The 16,350-nt window shown below is 36.2% G+C and overlaps 1 protein-coding gene across 3 annotated transcripts in view; it reads right to left on the reverse strand.

Annotated features, from left to right (window-relative positions):
- Positions 1-16,350, reverse strand: part of LOC109045648 (follistatin-related protein 4-like) — a 179,128-nt gene that overhangs the window by 106,607 nt on the left and 56,171 nt on the right. For all 3 annotated transcript variants that reach the window (XM_042747686.1, XM_042747687.1, XM_042747685.1), the window contains exon 4: positions 9,685-9,912. In XM_042747686.1, coding sequence (XP_042603620.1) covers positions 9,685-9,912 — 228 coding nt within the window. The remainder of the gene's footprint in view (positions 1-9,684; positions 9,913-16,350) is intronic.

Below are 16,350 nucleotides of genomic sequence, written 5' to 3' on the forward strand. Positions count from 1 at the left end.
TGACCCAATTCATTTAAAAATGCTAAATAATTCAGGAATAAAACAACACAATGCTGACTGGAGACATGAAGATAGCCAAAATAAAGAAAAAAAACAGACCATATAGTGTCTAAAATGTGCATCACTCAATATTAAATTGAACATAACATTAGCATTTTCTGGTTATTTATTATGTATGGTATAAGGCATAAAGCAGCGATTTTAAAAAGACGATAAATGATCAACCAGCTAAAGCCTGCACCGATAGATGGACATGGCCTTTCAAAACCGGTTTGTCTGACCTAAAACCGGAAGGGTGGCCACCCTACACAACATACAGATGTACACTACCGGTCAAATTTTGACACCTTCTCATTTTATATATATTATTTTTTCCCAATAATAGTCATGGAAACTAAAAAAAAAGGCATGGTAATGTTAAAGAGAACAAAATATGTGACAAAGACATTTTTGACTGATAGTATAGATTTATAAAGCATCTGAATATCAATGAAATGAGGAGAAATAAAGCTATCGTATGACTAACCTTGAACATAGTCAAAAACTTACCTAGTACCTATGCATAAAATTGCATAGGTACATTCATAGGTGCGTCTGACGTAGTAAACTTTCTAGGTAGCTCACCTAATACAGCACTGCACTTGCAATGTGAATCGCTCCAGTACAAGTCCAGTGAAGTCCAGTCATGATAACAGAGCTCAAAGACTCGTAGAAGCAAGATAAATGTATTTTTATGTCCCGCTTGCTTTTGTTCACACTATCGGTTAGCCTGGTACATTATTTTCAGATGCGATAGAGCATTAATCTTTTATCTCAAGAGACATTTCATTTCTGAACTGCCATGATACATACAACATACATAATTAAATAATAACAGATTCACATTCAACTGTTTTGGATACAACCGCATACAATTTTGGCACCACTCACTAGACATTTCACTTTGAAAGCGTGTTGAATGCAGGGACCTCTCAGTACACACAAACGTCTGGATTGGCCGAGTGGAAGTATTTCATCTGACAGCTAACGTGTCACTGAGCAGTAATGCTTCCTGTACGAGGTCAGAGATGCAGCAGCGGACAGAGGAAGTGACTCGTGAAACAACACTGCCATGTCCAAATGTACACAGGCCCTTCTGTGATCTTTTGTGATGGCAGAGAGCTTTTTAAAGCCATTCGACCATCTCATACTCTTCTACTGGAAGTGCTAAAGTGACCCACGATGCTTGAGCGAGATATTCATTAAAACAGTGTTTGCTCTCTCGATCTGACCTAATGCAGTGAGCAAATCAAACAAGATTTTTGAAAATGCCTTGTGAGTTTTTGAAAGGACAACACCCTACTGAACGAGAACTGAATTTGGCCAAATAGCTGTATCTGAGTAATTAACATAAACATACAAGCATGAAAGCTGTTTTCATTGGTTTGTAAAAATCTCCAATAGTTAATTTACAATAGTATTTTAATGATGCCTAATGTACATGCACCCTGAAAAAGAAGTAAACTTTAGCATACTTTTGCTAAAGTATTTAAATAATAGTATGCAAATAAAGTAAATAATACAAACTGAATGTAATGTTTTCTAACACTTGCATTTTAATCGCAAGAAATTTATACAATTTAAATGTATATTAAATGCAATTAGCTAAAGCTAAGTGGGGTTTTTGACCCACTTAAAGGTGCAATAGGCTGATTGTCTTCAGAAACATTTTTGTTTTGCTGGTTGGTTCGTGCAGGAGGGTGGGATGTTCGCATGTAAAATGTACTTTTAATTTCACATTAGAGCAAAGTGCACTATTTAAAAGTGTACTTAAGAGTGTAAAACATAGTCATGAAAGTGTCTCTCTTTTATCTGCTCACAGCTGCTGGATCTGTGCTATGTAACTGCTAGAACTGACCAGCGCTGGAGGACCATCTGACAGCAGTTAAATCCCTCAGAAATGACAAACAGAGAGAGCGAGAGGTTTATTTGCTACCATAGAAAGGGTCACTTACAAACAACTCGGGCAGTCAAGTATGCAGTGACTTTAACAGACTGCCTTCTAACACAAAGCAACATCTCAGGTGTTCATAATGTACTCTCTCTGAACATGTAATTGAATTCAAAGCCTGCCAAGAATCTACTGTTTAGTATGCTTAGACTTTTCGACTTTCCTGTTCATCTTGCCATATGCTTTCACCTTTTGTGTTTTATCACACAACTGGCAATTTGGCAAGTCAAATGAATGAGAGGAGTGAAGGCGCTCATATGCAACTGTCAGACTCATAAAGAAACAACATTTATTGGATTCACAGCCTCCATAAAATAGTGACTTGTGAATATACAACAGCACGAATGAACAGGGCTAAACCTAGCACCATTGATGCAGGGCAATGTTTTTCTATCAAAATTTTGAAATATATAAAGGAATGACTATAAAAGCTGTTTTTATTTTTTTTCTCCTTTCAGATTGTAAAATATTGAAATGTCTGTTGCTTCCCCTTCACTGTTTTGTTTTTTGAATTTATGTTGTTTTGTTGAATCAAAAAAAAAAAAAGTTGATCACAAAATAAAAAGAAACAACATTTATGAGATGACAAACCTGTGACATTCCCTAGAATGACAGCATGTGTTCTTTATATGATGCATTCTAGCCTATAAGTGACACTTACTGTACATCAATGTAAACAAACCCAAAACTGGGACCAAGCACTAACCTCTTATACTGTAACAAGTTTTTTATTAGGGCTGTCAATTTAACATGCTAATTTGGCGCAATTAATTATGAAAAAAGAAGAAAACACACACATTAAAATGATTAAGGCATTTAATGCAGCTGCCCAGATCTGTATGTCACCTTACACTGATGCAGTTGCTGATGAACATGATGCAGCATGACTGATTGACAGTGCGACGGAGCCTTTGAGAGTTCAGTTATATGCCCTAAAATTCAAGATATAAGGGAAAAAATGTCTTATATTTATATAATATTACATGCAAGAGTGCTGTAATTTTTCTTAATATCTGTATGATTGCAAATGTGGTGTAAACAGCAAGTTCGTACTGTTTTAGACACAATCAGCATTATTTGTTTTTCGCAAACATAAACTGTTCCAAACAAACTACGAGTCCCTGTGCAGCACAGCAGTGATTCATTACTGAATGAATCTGTGGTTAGATCAAATCAAGTGAGCTAATGATTCAGTGAATCTTTCATGAAGATTCAGTTGCTTTGTTTCTGAATGAACCAGCTATTGGCACAAATCAGCTGAATGAGTGACATAATGATTCACTCATTAAGAGCCTTGCCTACTGACATTTTTAGTTTCATATTTCATTTAAAAAAAAAAAAATCATTAAATAATTGTATTTCAATATTCACCTTTTTTCTTTGTTGAATCAAAATATATCTTTCTAAAGCTATTTTTCTTGTCATGTCTATTTTATGCTTTTCTCATTTAACACAACAGTGACATGAAATTATATTTTGGCATATAATTTCTCAGCCAAAATTGATATGCAATTAATTAATCACCACATCATGTAATAATTTTAATAGCTGGACAGATTTTTTGTTTTTTGTTTTTACAAAATCATTTAATTTAGATGTTTATTTAGATGCATTTCTCTTACAGTGTAGGACTAGAGAGAGTAATGAGATGAAATACTAATGAGATGTTCCTCATAAAACAGAGAGAGATCTCAGACCTCTCAGAAAAAAACTCAGACTAGCCAAAATAAGTTCTTCAATCAGACGTCATAGATTAGATGAGATTTTTTTTCTAATGCTGCTATTTATACCTCTAGACTACTTTTGGATGACAACTAGTGACTCACTCACTGTGTCTAAGATCTTGTAGGAGAACACTTCAATCACTTCATAAGACATAGAAGAACTCGATGACAGAGGAAGATCTGAGCAACACAATGTTCCTCACAGACCTGATGACGTTCAGTGGCATACTTGTAAGAAAGGTTTCACTGGCAGTTAAAGATTGATGTAAAAACAAATCTCAAAAGTTACAATTTACCCTTTCCGGTTAAAAATAGCATTTTAATTTCACCGTTCAAAATTGTAATTTAGCGTTTCAAATTAAATAGCCCGGGACTGAAGTATTAGAGCTCATTTGGGTGAAAGCCATACGTCATGAGTGAGAGGCATAGAGAGAGATAAACGCATTATACAAGGACTGTCAAAGTCTCTAAAGCGGATGTGAGGATGCGCTTTCAGAGGAGATTAGTTTGTTTTGGAGCTGATTGTTGAAAGCGACAGTCTGGACTGAGCATGCTCTGTTTGGCCCTTCAGGCTCAGCCTTCTCTATGCAAGCAACTAAAGGCTTCAAGCCTCAAATGATGCTAATATACAACAAAGCCTGATTTAAAACAGTTGTCCTAATTTGTCCTTTTGATTTATATGCAAATTCTTCACATGCAGTTTCCTTTGCTAATTAGGCCAGAATGCACAAGTTTGGCAAGCGGTAACATCAGTGACTCGAGAGTGGCTTAATTTTCTGAGTAAGCGGAAAATTGTTACTTTTAACATGAAAAAAAGTCTCAGCTTTCAAAACCTGTCATTGTTATGACAAAATACAAACAATAAATGTGCTTTTGTCACTCTTTAATGTGTTGTGACAGATCGCCGTAGATGTCTCAGTTCAAGCAGCACTTGAACTAATCATCTCTTCTTCAATCTCCTAAATTATATATGCAGCGGATTCAGGCACTTATCTTTTAACAGCAGGTTAAGACGTAGTGAGAGATACTGTCCCACCCACCACACCACTGCTGTTAAACTCCACAAATGATTTCAAGAGTATCATAAAAGTAGTTCACACACATCGTGCTCTGTATTTCAAGTCTCCGGATGCCATAAAATAGTGATCGAGGAACAGGTCTTAATGTGAGTGATTGGCTTTCGTTCTGCTCTGCTTGTTCAATTGACAATACACCTGCATTCAGCACCATATATAGACAAAAAGGCACACACCGCACTTAAATTTCATTGGGTTGTTGATATTTGAAATTTGAATATGAATAAATATGATAATGCACAGCTTTCTAAAAAACATTAACCATAAGCAACAGCAATGCTTTTCTTTGCAAGTACAGTACTACTGCTAAAACTCAATGAGGGTCCACTCTAGTGCATACATATGCATCACATTTGAGCTTTCTCGAGCCTCGAGAATGGAGAGTGATGTTTACGAGGCAAGGGACTTATGCGGGAACAGGGGACATTTATAAGTAGAACATGGCATCCATTTCAAATAGCAAATACTTCAATATAATGATTCTCATGGGAGCAATAAAGTTAATGAGGTGGCCATGTGACCTGTTTATTCATCATCATGAAAGAAGGATAAAGACGCTTTTAGGCTCATTAATAATAAAAACAAAAAACAAATTGAAGTTTAGCATGCACTGCACCTGGAGATTACTTAAAAGAAAAAAGCTGGAAAAAATCAGCACAACATGCTGTCTTATATATTTACTGAAGCGACACTATATGCTGTTTGATTGTCGTGTTAAAGTGCCCGTTATAATTTTTTGGTTTTTACCTTTCATAGTGTGCATTATAGCTGTTTGTGAATGCAAAACGTCTGCAAAGCGTCAAAGTTTAAAGTGCACGAAAAATGTTATTGTTATTGTCTCACAAAATAAATGAGTCTGAAATGAGTCATCAGTCTTATTTCCTGCACTAACTTTCCAGTGTTGGGGTAGCTAGTAAAGTAATGCATTACTTTTAAATTAGGATAACATTTTTGACTTACTTTTTCAAATAAGTTATTTTTTTCCCCCCTATTTATTCACTGAAACTGCTCATGTCCCCATGTTGAGAGAAATCAGGAGAGAGGTGCAGAGGCACTTCTTTCAGACTGAAGCTTATTAATTTTATTAAGGCCTCACAGGGAACACTCAAATAACACACCACACCTGTGATACTGTGCAGATCTTAAATAAACAATGTCAAGATACAGTATATACTCCATTATAAATGTAAAAGTAGATTTAATATGGTATTCATTGTGTGTTATAAATAATCACAATCTTAAAAGTTATAACCATAAATGTGTAAGCATTATAATGTATTATAATTGTTGTTAATTTATAAGATGATATAACATATTATATAATTAAAATGAAAAATTATTAAAAAAAAAAATTATAATGCATTATGCATTTATTATAATGCCTTAAGAATACCCTTATAAATTATTATAAATATGGGCTTCACAGAAAGTGTGACCACAGTGTTATACTGGATCTGGACTAACTTCGAGATCTGTAAAAAAATACTCTGGCAATGTCTTGAGTGAACACAATGCTGATTCTGTAGCTCACTGTGACAGCATTTATGTTATGAATGTACACGTGACTTCATACATCTGAAAAACAAGTCTCCACGAGCTGAGGGTGATCATTAGGAGTTCTGTCACTGACACTGCAAAAACATCCCCCAGCATCCCTCCACCCACCAGAGATTCATTTGTACACCTTTTGGTGTTTTGATGGTGGACACGCTCAGCTGCAGAGGTGTCCCGCTGCGCGCCAGGCATCAGTCAAACTCTCCCGCTTTGTTGTGGCACTCCAGCGGCCTGCAGAGATGAAAGACGCCTCTCCAATGCAGTGTGCTGTTGCTGCTGTTGTTTGGTTTGTTTGGATCAAAGTTGAGTTGAACAGTGACCCGAGGAGGCGTCTTTCTGTTTAATCACAGGCGTGAACATAGAGAAAGATGTCCTGTTCACAAGCATTAATACGGCCTTTAAAGATGCCTAATTACATGATATGTGAGGGATTATGAAGGCTCTGGTTCCACAGATAATAAAACTATTAATATGGTTTAAAACAGTGCTGGATTCTGATTGGTCAACAGCTGTGTTATTCACATTAAAGCACAGCTTTGACCACTTGGCCCAACAGTTCTTTGTATCAAAATGAAAGTTGGTCATTTTTATCCTGTTTATTTTCTTGGTCAATGTCTTTTGATTTGTTTTGTTTGTTGTTGTAGGCCATGTGACTCTTTCAAATGACTCAAAAGTTGTGGTAATGTAATGCGGTCAAGAGCTGGAAATACTTCATAGCCATCAACACCACCACAAAACCAAAAATCCCCACAACGAACAAAAGAACGACAGTTCCCATAGGACAGAATAACCCACAAATAAGATCTCTTTAATAGCTTGATCGTTTCTCCAGACAGCGCAAACAATGTCCAAATGAACAAATGGATATCTCAGATGTTTCCCCAATAATGTCACCTGTTATATCTCAGCAGTGTTTCAAAGTGTGCTCAGATTTGTCAAGATCCCAACATCTGCAATCAAAGGTCAGAGATCTGAATATGATCAAACTCTCCAAAAAAACAATCTGAACTGCTATTCAATCATTTTATGCCAGTCACACGTTCTGACTATTAACTAACTATAAACTATGATTTTCCTCAATAAACTCCTAGTTTGCAATTTATTAATAGTAAGGTAGTTGTTAGTTTAGGTATGGGTGGAATAAGGGATCTAAAATATGACCATGCAGAATAAGATATGTGCTTTATAAGTACTAATAAACAGCCATTAACATGCTAGTAATATGCATGCAAACATGCAACTAGTTAATAGTGAGAACTGATCCCTAAACTGAAGTGTTACCTGCATCTGAAGACATTTTAAAACTGAATGAAATATACAATAAAGGAGTATAAAAACCGAAAAGGTGTAACTGAGAGCTCTCTTAATCTCCTGAGCTGTGAGCTATAAACTGAATTTAACCTTCAGGATTAAAAATCACCATAAAACCAATTCCTGACACATGGCATGATGTGTATGTATAAATTCCTGCACAAACATACACGTAAGACTCCTTTCCTTCAGTTTACACATGCTGGAATACATAAGCGAGTCCACCGTGACATTCAGCGTGGCGTTCCTTGCGAACTCCCTGCTCTCTGTAAACTGGATTAAAGGTGCAGTTCGTCTACGTTATTTCTTTCCCTTTTTGATGAGAAATACTTTACAGCTCAAGTCTCTTCAGACCGCACGCCTCAGCTGTGCACAAAGGCAATGCGCTTTATTATTATTTATGAGGTGGAACATTGTCAAGTGCTTCTTGTGCTTTAGAATGACCTTCATTTAGTTTGAGGCCATAAACCTTGACCGACTCCCTACACGACACCACTACAGATCACAAACTGTAGCTTATGGATACAACTCACATCTTATGTGCTGTCTAGAGATGAGCACCTGACATAAATTTGGTTTGTGATGTTATATCGGCTAAACACAGCAGTGCTGAGTTTATATGGTGAATCATTATGAACATGGCTTGTATTTTGTCTTGATTTCCAACACAAACATCCTAAAAATGTGACTTGGGCATGATCACCAAAAAATTTAAATAGTGTCATCATTTACTCTCCCTCAAACCTGTAATGGTTTGTTTCTGCTGTTGAACACAAGATATTTTGAAGAATGTTGGTAACCAAACAGCTGACGGTAGCCATTGACTTCCATAGTTTTTTTTTTTTCATACTATGAAAGTCAATGGCTACCTATATTCTTCAAAATATCTTCTTTTGTGAAAAAGGAAATTCAAACAGGTTTGGAACATCTTGAGGGTGATAAAAAAAGACATAATTCTCATTTTTGGGTAAACTATCCCTTTAAACTCCTGGCACGACTGATCCTTACACAAATCAATTAGTTTACCTTTGTTTAAATTCACTATACTAGCCACAGAGGTTACGAATGTTGATGCATCTTTTAAAAAGGTCTTTGTGTTAAGCATCAGCATCCAGTCTCAGTTTCATTATGCTTTAGCTACAGTAATATAGTAATATGGGTTGGAAATACAAATGCCTTTATTATAAAACAGCGATCGTGAGATGAATCCAATCCGTCACATTGTTAAAGCATCTATTTAAGCATGTTGAAGCACTGAATCTATGAAATACTGATATTATCCACTGTTTAAATCAGATTTGCCTGAATAATCTGCAACTCAATTTGAGAATTCAATCTGTGGCGAAAGGACACTTCTTTTTTTAAAGACATTTGTGTCAAAAATATATATAATTCATAGCTGTCCAATATCGCTCTAAGCACTGATGATGATATTGAGCAATATCACATGGTTATATAAATATATATATATATATATATATATATATATATATACACACACATACATACAAGTTTATTAAAAATCTTAAAAATTTGTATATTTAATCTTCATATTGCAACAAATAAAATCACTACATCTTTTTATTTATTACAACAAAAGCAGCAACACTAATATTAACAGTAGGCAAAATAAATGAATATAGTTCAATGTTTTCGAATGAGAAACAAATAAATGACAGGGACATCTATAAACGCCATTTATCAGTGAATTCAATATTACAAAAACCTGTTTCCAGTTATGGAGAAGTGAATAACAGTAAAATATCAGTAAAACTGATTATCGGTTAATTTCTCGATGAATTATTTTATCAGTTAATTATCGGTTAATATTGGAGGTTTTGCACATTCACAGAGAATAGCTTACTTCCACATATTTAAGGAGAACTGGATTCAAAACATCTCTTAAAAAATGATCCCCTGAAAAATATATTTGGAGAAGCAGCAGATGCACTGACTATCAGTACATACAACACCCACAACTACTGTACAATTGCGCTTGCAGCGCTACAGTGAGGAACATGCATCTTACCTTTAAAAAAGCAGTCTTTGCTGTGGACCACATAGATTCTCCTCCGCTGCAGGCATGCGGTGCGGTAAAGCTCGCAGTGGTTCTCATAAAAACGTCCGTCAGAGCCACACACGGGCACAAACGAAGGGTGGCAGCTTTCCTGGCACACACACTCGGCACGGCCCGTTACTTCCCTGACCACACACTCCCGTCCCCGGCCGCAGTATGTCCTCCTGCATGGACCCCCATCTGCAGAGAGATAAGGCTAGATGTTAAAAACAACATCAATTTGTGCATGATTCATCAGCATGTGAAACAACTTCATCAGTCCCTGTTTGCTTTCATAAGACTGTCATGCTGCATTCATGACATCAAAACCTGGAAAACTAATTCTCCAGGCACTCTTAAAAATAAATAAATAAATAAAAATCATTATTTAATGGGAAAAGACTGTAAAACTGCTATGGTAAAAACCGTTAATTGGTTAAGAGTAAGTTCCCTTTTTGTATTGTAATAGATTCAACCTTACATTTGTTTAAAAAAAAAAATACTGTTATATTTACATTCTTTAAGTGTAAGAACCAGCCGTCAGTGAAAGACATAAATTGACAAACTGACAAAATTCCCATATTAATGGCTAAAGTCTGATTACTCCGTATTAAGCACTGTGCTACAATAATGTGTGCAACATGTATGTTTGTAATTTTGAGAAAATTATGTACTGTATATGTGTGGTTAGAAAAAAAAGGTATTTTATAAATCACTAAAATAAGGCCATAAACCACATACTAAACATTTGTTTACATTATATTAGTAAATAAAAAAAAAATTGTAACTGTAGATTTAAGTTGAATCTGTAAAACCTAAAATGTTGCTACTGTATTTGTACAGTAAAGTTGCTGTTTTTTTACTATAAATTTCACAGATTTTTAAATTTCATATGGGCTTTTATAATGGGGATTTTTAATTTTTCATTAAAACAAGGTCTGTGCTAAATATCAATTAATGATAGAATGTAAATGACCCACACCCGAACTGAAAATACACATTTTGATGTGTTTATGTTTATTTTTTAAAAATATATGTTTCTAATAATAAGTACATAATAACTTTTGGTGTGTGAGTGTGTGCAGTTTACGTTGTAGAACAAAAAGTCCAAGTTACATTTACCCTAAACCTTATTTTGCTTATGAATTGAAAAACCCATTATAAAATGTCCATAAAAAAATCTAAAGGCTAATTAATCTTCTGGATTTTGGATGTCACGGCTGCATCACTATATAGAGACACTCTTCATTAAAAAATAAATAAATAAAAAATAAAACAAATTCAAGTCCCCTCACATTTTTCTCTGAATATATTTTGATCTCACATTGTGAAATGAAACCTTTTGCTATCTGCTCTACCATGAATGTCGTAAAACAAAGACAAAACAGCATGTTTGTAATGCAGTTTGGACACACTTTGGTTCACTCTATCCCAGATAGTATGCAAAGTTTCTCAGCCAAGTAAAATCTTGCTCCCTGATGATTCTACCAGTTGGCAGTGGAAAAGCTGCTGAGGTCTGGATGCTCTTTCCAGAGCCGCAGGAGCGCAGTAGGGGAAAACTCCTGCTGGAGTCATGCGCTGGATTTTGTGCTAGCGTATTGTCCATGCCAGTTTTAGTACTTTCTTCGGGAGACAGCTGGTAGGCAGGAAATTATTCCTGATTAATTCCTGACCGCTGACTGAGAGCAATGGAGTGGCATCAAACCGGGATCGCCATTTCCTACTTGTATACTACTACTCAGCATACTACATGGGCATTACAACGGTACGCACCATCAGGCAGGATAATATGTTGACTGGTACAGATTACATGGCACCAAGCAAAAAAATATAAGCTGGTCTGCAAACTGTTGAGATCTCGTGACTCAAGTAACATCACTACATGATTGAATGTCATATAAGAGCACTTTGGAATTTCCAGCAAAAATAACTATACTGTGATACATACCATTTTATATAAAATTGTGGTCATATCGCTGTATTTTGAAATTTTGTATTTTGGATGCTGCTGTGACATGCTCTGAAAACAACAGGGGTAATTTGGGTTAAAAACTTATAAATACTAGCGATTTAGTACAGATAATGCAATAGTAATAAAAACACGTTTGTTGCAACATTATCCAATATAGTCAAACTCAGCACTGCATCATCTTTTACTGTCAGTATCTCTGTAAATCCAGTGTCAAACTGTCTTGTCAATGAATCTGGAGTAAAGCAAACAAACAAACAAACAAACAAACAGTGTTTCACTGACATGATCTGGAGCTCTTTACTCTGTCTACACTGGACGCGAGCGGCACAACACGACTAAAGACAACAGAACCCATTATAATCAGCGGTTCTGTCTACGCTGATTGTGGCACAGATTTACACAACAAATCCCTGACAGTAAACTGATGTCCCATTCTATTTCTGATGTACTCCAGGTGCTCGCGCTGACATGAAAGAGAAATGGATTTGTGACATGACGCAACACAACAACACTCGCGTCTGATCTAGATACGGTGTTAAGATAACAAGGAAGGAGGGCAGTTCAAAGACTTGTTACTGAAGTAATCCTGTGTTTACATCTCTTTAGTATTTCCTCTCCTCCTCCTACAAGCGTGAATCAGTGGGTGGGGCTAAAAAAGCAATAATGTAGAGGGAGGTGTTGATTTTCTCCTGCAGAGGCGTTCTTTCATCACAGTATGATGTCATAATGTGACAAATTCTGAAACGAGACATTTTTTAGCTTGGTTTTGAAACTCACAGGATGTTTTTACTGACCTGTTTCATGTCAAAAAATCAAGGCGAATTTGATTTCTCAGTTCATGAGCCCTTTAAAGCTTACTGAACTGCTGGATATTACAAACTTTCTTTTTGGGCAAGTTCCTTTAACTATGGTAAAAGATTAAAAAAAAAAGTGTTGTTATGGCATGTGTAACTCAAACAATAGGTATCCAGAGTCGCAAGTTAATGGAGTTTTCTTCGCTCCATTCACAAAATCAAAAATGCAAGCATTGGAACAGATGTTCTTTATGACCTTTGTTCATTTTACACTTCCGTGATGTGTTCTCCATTAAACAAAAAGACTGCACAAAGACAGGGTGATCGCATTAGTTTTATATGGCAGTGTGCTTCATCATCAGAAAATCTAAGGAGGAGATTTGGTTTATTTGCTCGGTAAAACACTTTCTACACTTAGAATGCAAATGGGCTTCATTCATGATCCTATATCTGTTGATTTCATCTTGTGTGTCGATTATGTTGAGTATTATTTGGTATTCAGAACTATGCTGATTGGACTCTGGTGTGACTCTTCAATTTCAACAGCTCTGATAAATATTAAATAACATGACATGCAGTCAAAGTTTACTTTATTTTAAGAAAAACACATACACAGTCGCACTTTCTGATTCTTGTACAATGACGCACATGCTAAACTTTTATGTTCAGTGTTATGGGTTTTGAATGAGAATGGCTAACAGTAGTAATAAAATCTGACCAACAGGGCACAAAATACGTGCCTCCCCTCAAGATCCCAGCCTGTGTCATTTGGTTTACTAATTATTTACCGCACATCCATAAAGCAACGGCAGACAGGAACACCCGGCCCAACATCATGACCTTCTTCTTCCGTGTCAAGGTTGCAGACGATTACCGGATCATTTGTATTCCCTGAGCATTGAAGATTAGGCGCTTAACTGAGCTCTGCTTCTGTGAAAATGATTTGCTTTTCTTGGGACGCCTGCTGTCCGACCATCTCTCGCCTTTCCCAGCTCTTTCTCTGCTCCAAGTTAAACAATCGGGTCCAAAACACAAATGCTCCTTTTACAGCACTATTAGCAATTCTGCAGAGACGTCGTCCTCTTTGCAATCATGGCATGCGCTCGCTGACAATTCCCAACTGCACTCTGCACTGATTTACTTAAAGAGCTAAAGAGTTGATTTGTAATCCATTCAGTGTGGGCAGCGAGACAATGGTGATACATGAGTCTTAAAGGTTCCACCAAAAGCTCTCAAACTCTGCCAAGCTGCTCAGCAGACAAGATAATGCGTTTGTTTATCACGACCATTCATGGGACTGTTAAGAAGCTGCAAGCCATTGCTGGTCCATCAGCAATCGCTCCAGGCCTGGAGGACAGATGCTCAAACATTTCATAGAAATCACACGGGGAATCACAGAGGGAATGTTTGCAAGTATTGTTCATCAGCCGTGTATCTGATCCCATTGTCATCAAGTAAATGTGACTAATTGATTCCTTTCACGAGGAGTCACGCAGACAAGAGTGACAGTGGTGTAATCCCTGAAAGCTCACATCATATGAACAACTTCCTCTCTGAAATTAACCAAAGACCACCCTCCAACCTCCAGGGCACCTTTTTTGTAAAGTTCTGCCAGAAAGAAGTCGGCTTGTCAAGTTTCTCAAATGATGAAAGTTCAGTTTTGGAGTGTAAACAACTATTCCCTGTAACCAGTTGTTCTCAACCAGAGGTCCTCAGGATCAATTAAAAATGTTTAAATCATTATATTATAATATTAAATTATCAAATTAAATTATTAATATGTTAATTTTAATTAATTCAGTACATCCGTAAAAAGTTTGAAAAAAAAATCTGCTTTTACATAATTACAGAAGAAATACCTTAGCATGTATGGAGAGGAGGCTTCAAAAATAAAGGCCTTTAATTCAAATATTCACAAATTCAAAACCATTCATTTTGTCATCATAGAGTCATCTAGTCACCTTAATTACCAATTAAATTTTATTCATGAGAATTTTGTCTTAATGGGATGGGACACCTGATAGTCACGGGACAGGAAAATGTGCATCTCCCATTTCCACCAGGTAAAAAAAAAAAATGCTTGAAAAAGTCAAAATTATGACATACTTAAGTCATAATTACGAGATAAAAAGTAGAAATTATGACTTACTGATTTAACATGCAACTCAGCACATTGCATTCATTTTCTGGGCTATATTCTGCTTGTCTGTAAATGGTATATTCTTTATTAAACAAATCAGATTAACTAGTTTCAGAATGTCCCGTTCATCATTACAGACACACACTATCCTGTGCCCAATGTGTTTATAAATTCAAGTCAATTTCCACTTGTAAAGTCCTAATTTCGACTTTTTATCCCATAATTTTAACTTTTTAAAGTCATAATTTTGACTTTTTAAGTCATAATTGCAATATTTATCTCATAATTTTGACTTTTTAAGTCAAAATTTTGACTTTATATCTCGCAATTATGAATTATGTCATAATTTTGACTTTTTAAGGCATTATTTTTTTTTCTTACGTGGAGGAAATGAGCTTCCATAAATAAGTGAATAAGACACAGCTGCTTGCTTTGAAACACCACATGTCCTTAGAGTTATCATTCAATCGATTGCATAATAGTAACAGTGATGCTTGCTTTTCAAACACCAATAAATATGGGTATTAAAATCAGCTTCATCCCATCTGTGCTTTGAGGTATGAATGACATTTGTGGGTGTGGTGTGGATATTCTGGTTACATGACACTGCCCTCTCAAAGACACTGTGACAAATAAATAAATAAAACTGATTTTTCTTATAATCTAGTCTTCAGGGATATTGGATTTTTTTTTTTTTTTTTTTTTTGTGAAGCAGATGAGCATGATTGTAAGGCAGCATGTCATGGTTGAATCTCTCTCTGAGACCAGCCACAGCAAAATGGTGTTGACAGTGCAGGAGATATCTGAATATCAATGCAGCTGCACTCTGAGCATGTGCTGCTTTAATTCTGCTATCATCCATCTGTAAGAATCTATATTCTGACCCGACCCAGATTCCACTCCACAATATGTTTGATCATACTCATTTCCCAAAATGGCTTAATTATTATAGAGAAGAAGAAAGACAACATTTATGTTGTTTGTAGACCATTTGGGATGATCACATCCTGAGCAAATGGTGACCAATTGTAGAATGGGAGCAGGTGTGGGACATTGAGAACCACCTCAGACAAAGGGGTGTCAGGACTTAATTGACAAACAGACCACAGCTGTAAGGAGAGGATCAACTTCATTTACATTAAGGGTAGTAAACCCTAAGTGTATAAAATGTTTGAGCTTAGGATGGTTGTGGTTCATTCTGACTCTGTTGAACCCAAGGTACTACATGTACTTTGTCACTGCTGTGCTGCAATAAACATCTTCATCAAGATCTTCAGCGTCTTCATCACTTTTTCTTACACAGTGTGGTTCTCTGTTTTCTCTTGTCTCCATTTCAATTGGCCACACGTGAAGAAAGTCCTATTCTCAGATCTGTAACACTTTAGACAAGTATGCAAATGTGAATGTCTGGCTGACACGTTGTGACTAGAGCTATCAAAATTAGCATGTTAAGTGTGCAATTTTTTTTCTTTTCTGTTTTTTTTTTTTTTTTGAAACCCTTTTTTAAAAATACTTAATAAAATTAATGCAGCATTCTTTGGCTGACGTCAATCTCTATCTCAAAGCAATCTCTAAAAGTCTAAAAGCAATCTCTAAGTCCCTGTTTTCCACCACGCTGCCCCACCGTAGGTACATCTGTGGCTCCGTTGGTTTCTCTGGCACGGTCTCTCTGAGCCTGGTTAGCGCTCCCCAGTCTGTCTCAGTGGCTCCTGTGGACCATCAGACTCGGCCAT

Source organism: Cyprinus carpio, chromosome B21, assembly GCF_018340385.1.
Source record: "Cyprinus carpio isolate SPL01 chromosome B21, ASM1834038v1, whole genome shotgun sequence".
NCBI lineage: Eukaryota > Metazoa > Chordata > Actinopteri > Cypriniformes > Cyprinidae > Cyprinus > Cyprinus carpio.